The sequence below is a fragment of the Fundulus heteroclitus genome, chromosome 19 (genome assembly GCF_011125445.2).
Source record: "Fundulus heteroclitus isolate FHET01 chromosome 19, MU-UCD_Fhet_4.1, whole genome shotgun sequence".
Classification (NCBI taxonomy): domain Eukaryota; kingdom Metazoa; phylum Chordata; class Actinopteri; order Cyprinodontiformes; family Fundulidae; genus Fundulus; species Fundulus heteroclitus.
The window spans coordinates 14,490,890-14,501,138 of NC_046379.1; the positions used below are offsets into that span (position 1 = coordinate 14,490,890).

At 38.5% G+C, this 10,249-nt stretch overlaps 1 protein-coding gene across 3 annotated transcripts in view; it reads right to left on the reverse strand.

Annotated features, from left to right (window-relative positions):
- Window positions 1–9,216, reverse strand: part of scaf8 (SR-related CTD-associated factor 8) — a 40,491-nt gene extending 31,275 nt beyond the window's left edge. For all 3 annotated transcript variants that reach the window (XR_002428134.2, XM_012862043.3, XM_021316168.2), the window contains exons 1-2: window positions 9,076–9,216; window positions 8,125–8,208 (exon numbers count right to left, since the gene is read on the reverse strand). Coding sequence is in view for 2 of the 3 variants with exons in the window: in XM_012862043.3 (XP_012717497.2) it covers window positions 8,125–8,208; window positions 9,076–9,105 (114 nt within the window). In the remaining variant the exon portion in view is untranslated. The remainder of the gene's footprint in view (window positions 1–8,124; window positions 8,209–9,075) is intronic.
- Window positions 9,217–10,249: the final 1,033 nt, after the last annotated feature.

The following is a 10,249-nucleotide window of genomic DNA, read 5'->3' on the forward strand; positions in this document are numbered from 1 at the left end:
TCTGATATCTTCCTCTTGACAATATTTCATGGATTCTCTATTAGGTTTAGCTTGGTGATACCATTGTGATTAAACTAGCACTTCCCAGTCTTCTGAAGACTGCAGTTATCTTCTTTGCTAATGCACCTTTTTCTGCCACATCTTGTCCTTCCACTCAACCTTCCATTAGTATGCTTGGAAACAGCATCCTATAAACAGCCGTCTCTATTAGCAATGACACTTTGTGGCGTACCCTCCCTGAGCGATGGAAAACTGTTGAGTAGGGCTAAACAATTAATCGCATTTTCAATATAATCGCGATTTAAAAAAACGCAATTTCCAAATCGCAGAGGTCTGCAATTTTTGGCTATGTAACAATTGGAGAATGAGACACGTCCATTAGGTGTCGGTAAAATGTCTGAAGTGGGTTTGCCTCCACATGGAAGGGAAGAGAGTTGCAGCAGTGAGATAATCTAACTTCATTACTTGTTTTAGAGTTTGTATAATCATACATAGCATTAAGTACAGGTCAATCAGTTTAATACATAGACTTGCTTGTTGGTTGGACTTTGCACTTTATGTTCAACAAGGATGGATCAATTAAAAGCTGTTCTCTTGAATAAAATTCTGATCAATAGAAACATTAAAAGTTCTTGTTTTTTTGGCCTCTACATCTTTATTTAGAGGCCATTTTTGTTGCTTGTGGTTAATGCAGAGAAAAGTCTAAATTAAATTGAAATATATTGTAGGCAGAACGCAATCATTTCTGCACTGACTTTAGATGCTGTGGGTCATTTAGCAAGTAATTCGAACGGCGAGGAAACAAATTAATTTGTTGTTTGTATATATTTAAAAACACATGATAAATTAAACTTGGAAAAAAAATCACATTAAATCGCAATATTAAGAAATAAAATCGCAATTAGATTATTTTCCAAAATCGTTCAGCCCTACTGTTGAGGCATCACTTTTCACTTTGAGTGTGTAGGCCATAACATGATCATAAGGGGAAAATTCAGGGGTAAAATTCCCTTATTTATTGGTCTTCTGTATTGTTTTAACTTTCGCAGATAGTTTGGGGTTTAAGCTGTAAGCCATAATCAGACTTAACAGATATAAACCATTAAAATTTATCACTGTTATACATATATATATATATATATATATATATATATATATATATATATATATATATATATTTTGATATATATATTGATATATAGAAATAAAAGCTCACAAATATACCCCCATTCACATAAGGATTTAATGGCTGGAGCTGAAACCTCGTAAATGTCTAAGGTCTATTAACGCCTGGTAAGTGATCATAATTGAGTGCAGCTGGAAGTTTCCATTTGCCAGTATAAACAATGATTCAATTGACAGCACTCATTGGATTGACCAACCCTCAGAACAATGGGAAAGTAAAAATATATATATATATATTTTTTTCACATGTTGAATTGAGTTACTGACATAGATTAGCCTTTCCGTGATATCCATGATATTCTACCTTATTGAAATACACCTGTTCAGCAACCATTTAAAACCAAGAAAAATCATCCAAACACAATTTTAAGGAGTGAGTAGCAGTGTTTAACAAAGTACCCGAGGTTAGGGTTTGTCATTTACTGAATAACCCTTCATTCCTTCACTCATCTATTCCTTGTGACACTTTATCACATGAAATCACTGTATGATTAAACTAAATGCTGACCAGCACATCCATATGTTGTGTGTCTAAGTCATTACAGTACACATTAAGTCTAGTTGCTTGTCTAAACTACCCTTTAACAGCCCTTTAAAACTTTAAAATACCACAAATACAACACCAAACACAAGCTACAACCTAAAGACACAATAAAATAAATGGAATTAGTGTAGGAAAGAGCACAATACTTTCAAGCAGAATAATAAAAAAAACTAAGTCTGCAGGTGGGAACCTCTTTAGGCTGTACGATCATTTGTTTCGTGATCGGTTTCCATTGGTCACAGAGCAATCAACAAATGAGGCCAAATCCAAGTGTGTAGCTGACATCGACCTCAGCAGCAGCTCTTAGAGCCAAAGAAAGAAGGTCTCTCCCCTACTATTATCATTTCTTTTAAAAAGGTTGTATTTCAGTACACAGTAAAAGCAACTACCCTTATGTATCAACAGATCAACGAGACAAGTAGAATCTCACTGGATATGGTAAACATACCAATAATAAGCAATAAAAGACCTTCCTTATTTACAACACAAAACCTTTAATGGTATTCTCAATTCAACGCTTCATTATGCCCATCCTGTTGTGCAAAATAAAGGGAATAAATGTGGTGCCTGCATATAAAGGATGCAAATAAAGGCCAGCTTACTGATAATTATGTTTAATGTAAACTAAACTGTACAACCTGCATGCCTACGAACCTAAAAGTCAGTATTTTCTCAACGACTACTAGCAAACTAACAAGCCGCCTTATTAGGCCTCCTTAAATTCAAAATTAAACAAGCATGTGATTGCTCCAATCACATCCATATGACCTTACAGCAAAAACTAACAAGTACACTGTATTCATCACACCAAAACCACTACCGTCTTCTTAAGGCCTCTTAAGAAAGATACTGCGTTCAGCTTCAAACAATTATTGTCTACCGACGCATGACAGCCAGGGCGGCACAAGCTCTGCCTCTCCTGGTGTGTGGGAGCAAATCAAGATCAAGTGATTTTAGTCTTCTATCATCCTCCTTGTAGAACAACCCATACTCCTACCTAAGCTGGTTAGGGACTCTCTTATCTCTTTGTAACTCTCTCCACCCCATCCTCCTGCTTCCCTTTCAGTGCTTTGGGGGAGCTGGGAGAGCTGCTGAGGGAAGGGGAAACAGGAGTTATTCACAGGCAACACAGAGCAAAAGGAACACCAACAAAAACACAACAGATTTATTTACAATTATAGATGAAATCACATCAGTTGATGGCTGGTGTCCTGAAATAATGTTTAGTTTGTAAATGAGTCCATGTACGGCAGCAGTGACAAAATACGCAGACCGTTTATTCTCTACTTTTATAGAGATGCACCAATCAATCGGCCAGAGGTCGGAATCGGAGGAGTTTTCCTCCCAATTTCCCCTCCGACTGATCGGTGACTAAATAAATGTGCAGGATGTGTCCCACTTTTCAGTGAATGCATCAAAACGAAGAAACCCTGGACCATTTTTAGCAGACAAACGCATCAACAAACAGCATTTTGCACCTCCATTTTAGAAAAAAAGACTGATTCGTGCATCTCTAATATAGTATTAATAATAAAAAAAATTAAAAAAACGCACCGCGATTTAAAAGCCTTTATATAATATTTTTTATTTTCAGTTAATGCTTATATTAAGAATAAATATAGTATGTCTTTTCTTACAATAGCCTACAGATTGGACCAGCATCCAGGAAACCAGCCACACAGACACGCTGCCAAAATAAAACTTTATGAGAAATAAAGACAAATAATGACCCAGGATCTTCAATTCAAACAGGACCCAATTCTAAACACAAGTATAATTTCCCAAAGATGTTCCAGTTTCAACTCAAAATGAGGGCTTAATGTGCATAACAAGCTCTTAATCTCATTGAACAATAGTACTGATAATAAGTAATGATAGATATGGACAGGTGATAATTTGTTGAGTTGCATGTTAATATAAATTAACAGGCTGTATTTGATGAGGCTTGTGATAGTCAAATATATGCTGCTTAAACACCATGCAGTGAAAAGCAGCTCCTTTTTAACAAAGTTGTGATGTTCTGAACTGTGTTGCGGTTTCATGCTCTCCTGCATCTTGATTAGTCGATTCCTGCATCGATTCCTGCCTGTAAAATGCTGAGTCACGTTTATTTCTATTTCATGTGTAAAGTTAGTGGCCACAAATAGGCATTAAGTGATTTAAACTGCTCCAGAGTTTCATGTTTTACTCATTAGTCTGTTGTAGGGTTGACAAAACTAGATATTTCAAACTAATCAATACTAAAAAAAAAAAATAGTATTGATTAGTTTGATACAGTTTCGATACAGACAGCCCCATTCTCATTTTCTCGAGTTGTCGTGCTTCTTCTGGGAGCGGCGCTGCGATAGCAGAGACACTCAGCCTCTCCCCTCCCTGTAGTTTCACCTGACAGAAACATTGATCTGCTGCTAGAGGTTTTATGCTAGCAGGGCGAGTACAGTCAGAAAAAAGTACAATAAAATCATGCGACCCTTTTTAGCCAACAAGGCAAACACAAAAGTGTTGTTCAAAGGAACTTTTCTGATGAGGTGGCTGGACAAAAAAATTAAATAAAAAATTGCTTAACAATGTCCCATGCTAGCTCTGCTAATGCTCCAAGTGACGCTGATGATTGAGGGCATAAATAGGTCAGTAAAGCTTCTGTATCTGCAACAGTGAAGTAGTGAACCTCCTGGAGGGAATAGACTGACGCTATCATGACCCGTAGCGGTTCTTAACCACGCAAAGCTCGGTTCTACAACGGTACGAATCAACGCAGGAAAATGTTAATCAGCCAACGGCTCAGCCGGCTAATAAATAGTGAACCAATGAAGGCAATAATAAAGTTAAAACACTGTTCTATGGTAATTCACTTAACAGAAAAATATGTTGCTGCGGTATCAAACGTTTGACATTTTAGAACCGTGACAATATTAATCTGGAGCTTCTTCAGAAACAAGTAATGTGTGGCATCAACAATCTTCTGTTTATGCCCGATATTACTTTCATTGGAAACTATGGAGAGAGTCTGCCTACTTGGCATTCTCTGCCCTGTGCTCTCTTATTTGGTGAGCAAATCTCCGAAGAACAAGATGGGAAACTGTCTACTGAGACTTAACATTAGCAATGGAAACTTAGCCTCGTGAGACCATCCTGATCTCGCGAGCTTTCAAGGTTTCACTCGCAGATCAGTCTGGCTACTCTCCGTTAAAAAAAATTTGGAGCCGTTCACCAAACAAACGTCCAATCAGCGTTGGCTTTGAGGCGGGTTGAGGTGTGACACAACGAGAAGATCGACAGTTCAGTCTAAAGAACACGGCGGCTTCAGCCGATGAAACTAGCGTTAGCGTGGCTATCGACCAAATTTTATCGGAATTACAGAGTATTTCTTTGCTGAGCTAACGAGCCTTTACCTGCAGCAGCAAGAGTAGCTTGGCTTGTGGTTGTGTTTTCGTCGCCGCTCGTAACAGAGCGACGACGAAGCATGTTGACGAGTACGTCATATGCTTCGTTGATCTGATTGGTTTATTTGGCCCGTCTATCACCAACATAGGCCAATCAGCTAACCAGTATTTTCGCCCCTTCCCAAAATTACTTCAACGGAAGGTTTCCAGATGGATATGCGAAGCAAATCTATCTGGCGGCGTCAGGTTAATGGAAACTGGCTTCAGTGACGATTCTTGGTTGACCATTTAGATTATGGACTTTTACATTCAGTTAAAAACTGAGTGTGATCCCCTTTTAAAAGCTCTAACGTCACTTCATAAAACTCAACATAGAGTCTTAGTTGCCTTAACACTCTAAAGTGGGAAGTTTCCACTTCATTCGCCTTGCAACAATACAAGGAACTTCTGTTCTTAAATACAAGAACCAATTATGTAATAAAATTGACTCTGAAATTTTTTTTTTATTGAATCAAACCCATCTGTGGACCCTTTTCTGCTGTGGCTGTAGCCACGCAAGAGTTGCTAACCACAGTAAAGCACATCAGAGCATCAAACACCAGTTAATAGAAAAAAAAACTAAAGCAGTAGTTCACATAACTTGCTGTGTGAAGCTTGCTACATATTCCACAATAGCCAAGAATTTTGTTCTTGTGGTCGGGGTGGCAAGAACATGAATAAATGTTTGTTTTGGGTCTGTCTATTCGGACTTCACGAGAAGCTCAGCTGCCGAAGTCTACCCCGCTAAAACACATGACAGACACATGAGACATTTCCACTTTTCGAACCTAGACATGTCCATCCAAATCCTATCCAGTGACTGTAGAGTAGCTGGACAACCCGCAAGAATAAAATTCTGCCCAGACTATGTGTTGAAAACAAGTATTGAGGACACCATCCCCCCGCCCCCCGACAGAGCTGCAAGAACGAAAAATGACGGCATTTGGTGCGGGAGCGAGAACAAACGTCTCGGTTCTCGTGGAGTATGGAGCAGCCTTTATAATGAAGATAAGATCCTCTTTCAAAAATTTCCATCTTTTAGGAAGTAAATTAATTCAGATTATATTTCACTTCATATAGAATACAACGAGAAAGTGGAGATGGCTTACACCATCTTTTTACAACAGATAATAACACAGCTATTAAAAAAGTCTTAAGTTACTAGCAAGAGCTTCACATTATACAATCAGGATAATAGTATAATTAATTATTATAATGCATTGCTTAAAATTCCAACAGAAATAATTTTTTACTAAAACCAGTCTCCAGTACAAATCCTTGTTTAAGTTTTTTATAAAACAATCTAATAAAATTCTTTTTGCCCTCTAGATTGGATTATTTTCAGGTACTTGCTCTACATACCATGAGAGATCTACAAAAAATGTTTTTTAAAAACCAAAAAGAAAAGAAAAACAACAAAAACAAAATAGAAATTATAGCGTCACCAAGTTGCTAATCTTTATATCGTAGGAGGACCCCGACCCTTCAACTTTTCACTCTATTATCTAAACCATAAAAACGTCTTTGTTCTTTGTTAAACAATGTACCTTACCTTCATCTATTCTTGTTACAATGTCATGCTGATCTACTCAAAAGTGGTTTACATGAAAGATCAGGTGCTAGAATTAGGCCTTCATGATTTTAGAAAGTGTTACAATTGCCATATCAGTTGCAATATATAACTATTTTCCTCTCTCCTGTATTTCTCCTCTTTGCTGCCATCACTCTGTGACCTTTAGCACTTTGAACAATGTCATCTGTGTCTGGTGTGAGACTCTGCTACGGTAAGACTGGCTAAATATTACATTAGCATTTAAAATGCAGGTTCCTATCTCTTGGAATATATTAACCAACAATTACTGCTCTCAAAACAGTCTTTTGCAATATAAATATTGCACACACTGATAACGCCCTAATGACATGTTCGCAATATGTTGTGCAGCCCTAACTGGATTTGCCTTTGTTTTGCATTCACACCCACGGAGATTCTCTTTTAACAAATCTTGCTGTAGTGCAGGAAAAAATGGAGAGCGCCCTTTACAGAAATATTGTCAAAATCTAAAAATATTTTTTTCTCTTTTTTATCCAAAAAAATAAATAAATAAAAAATCTAAAAATATTAAGTGTACATGATAATGTAGAGACATTAGAGTATAAGTTACAGATGTGGAAACTTGAGAGGATGCAGTTAAACATGTACCAGTACTGAGGTTTGGAATAAGCTCTGCTACTCTTATTTTATACTTAAATGAAAGGGGGAAAAAAAGAAAAAATCTTTTAAAATCGTTTTGAGCTGTACAAAATAGATCTGCAACTGAATCACAACTGCAGCGAAATAAGTTTGTAGAAACCCACCAGGGCAGCCCTGCCAAAGTGTGGTTCTTCCTGTAAACTTTTTTTCTTTAGTTGTGAGAGCACATCAAGCTATCAGCGTAAATGTGAGCTAGGACTCCACAATATCAGTAAAGCGTCCCGCTGCCATATTCTTGTCAGATTGTTTTTAAATAACGTGTTATAGGTCAAAAAGATGTTCTCACTGATTCCTGCGAGCATTAGCATCTCAGACACTAAACTCTATATTAGGTAAGAGCATCAATGGAGTCCATCCAACAGGCTGAAAGTATTACTGGGATAAAAAATGTGAATGGTAAAAAATTGAAAAATAATTCTACCAAATATTGTAAATAAAGCAGTTGATTTATTGAGAAGCTCCTCTGAAAGCTGCTAAGTAGATCTAACTATTGACTTCTACATTTAATAACAAATGCCAAGAATTTCAGAGTTATACACTGGTACGTGTTGATACTTCATAACGGCATATATTATCTTTTTATATAACAGGAATTTTGGACCTACAAAGGAGGGGCGGTTTAGGAACCATAAAAGGGTACGATTTAATAAGCGGACAACAATTCGCTTCAGTTAAGTTTGCTTTATTCATCGATTACCTGCCTCATCCTTCAGCATACTTACTTTTATGGCCTTGATTCCTGACTTGGTGATCTGAGTCATCTTGGCCTTAGAGATCGGCGGCTTGTACTCAGTCAATGTGTACAGCTGAAAGACGAGAGGACACCACACAGTCACAACATGCCAAAAAAAACCAGTCAGAGACCTTCTGAACATCAAGCAAATGTGAGCAAGCCCTCTTCTCCGGCCAGATGTACAAATTAGAAGCTTTGTTTTGATTTCGTCGTGGTCAGCAGTTAACCAGCTTTTGCTATCGCCAGACTCGGTTCAATCGGTTGTTTTTTTATTATCACATAATTAACGCTGACAAATAAATTAATTAACTTCCTTGCAAGATTTTGGATGCAGCTTGTAAAACAGCAGCAGGCGAATGGACGGCGAAGGTGCAGCCAGACCGGGCTGGATGGACATCAGCGTCTATGCAGACGAATAATAGCAGCGCTTGTTAGCCACATTCCGGCTAATCGTGTTATTTAGCGCTCGTCTCGACGTGCAACAACGTTCACTCAGCACAGCGTGCTTTAGTGGTGCAAATATAAATAAAACACGAGGCCAGGTGTACACCAAAGTGACTGACGAAGCATTTAATCGCATTATATATATATATATATTAGTCAACCTAACAAGTTATCACGTAAGGTTGTTTCGCTAGCCCACTAGTTTGTAGCCTTTCGCATCTGCCTGCACAAAATTATCGTCAATAAATTTCCCTCCCAAACGAGGCGTATCCTGTGAACAATATTCAGCCCACATTTGCACTAATGACGGCCCATTACACATGAATAACGACGTAGCAGAGAATTATGTTGCGCGGCCTTGTGTGATACTGCCCTCCTCTCCCTCTTTGCTACCCCGCAGCTAACGTTGGCTAACTAGCTTCAGAAAATATGACTCAAACAACAGATACGCGAACTGTTGAGCGTTTGTCTTCTCGCCACTGGTTCTCACACAAACCTCGTTGTTAAAGGCTTTGACGGCCTCCATGGTGGCGCGCTTCGGCTCACGGGTCACTCTGAATATTTAAAGATATTCTCCTCTATAACCGGCGTAAGACGTGCATGCTCGGTGTTTGGTGAGATGGAGGAGACTGGCAATATGGCGCATAACCTCAACGGGGAATTTGCAGAGGGACGCGCGACTCCTAGTGGCAGCATATGGGAACTGCACGTTGCACTAAATGGCATCCAGTACAGTGCCTTGCAACGGCGTTATTACCCTTTGAGCAGTTTTTTACATGCCGTCACGCTACAAGCACGTGTGTCTTTGTATTTCGTTGGGATTTTATGTGATAGACCACCAAATAAAACCACAAAAAGTTTGGCAAAGATGTGTATTCAGCCCCATATTTCTTGTGATATCTTTAAAGTAAATGAATAAAAATCAAGGAACAAAAATTGTCTTAAGGAGTCACCTATTTAAAGGCCCCAGAGCCTTGTTAAGGAGCATAGAGCAAAACAAAAGGCTTAATAAAGGCCAAAGAAAGTCCTGAGGTAAGTTGTGGAGACGTTCAAGCCAGGGTTAGGCTATAAAACAATATTCAAGTCTGACGGTGTCGGATAGCGCACTGCTCAATACGTTGTATTAAAACGGACAGAGTATGGACCATACAATAAAGGATTATGCACCTAAACTGACACCCTGAGCAAAATTAATCATTAGTCAAACAAGCAGCCTATAGGCTTGTTGTAATTCCGGAGGTGCTGCAGAGATCCACAGCTCAGGTATAAAAATCTGTTGTATGCAGACACAGCCGACATAAGGAGGGAGGTGTTCTGCTTAGTAGCTGAAATTGAGCCAACATGCAAATTGGTTTGTTTAGAGTAAAACAAACACTGCACACACAATCCCCATGGTTAAACATGGTGGTAGCAGCATTATGATGCAGAGACCTTTTCTTCTGCAACCATATGGAAATTATTCAGAGGTGATGGAAGATGAATAAAACTTAAATTCAGGGCAAACCTGAGATAGAACCTATTGTAGGCTCTAAAAGAGTTGAGATTGGGGCAGAGGTCCGCCCTTAGAAGGACAATCAATCTAAACATACAACCAGAGCTATGATGGAGTTGTTTATATCACAGCAAACTCATGTGTTATAAAGACTTTAGACCTAAACCTAAATGAAAAA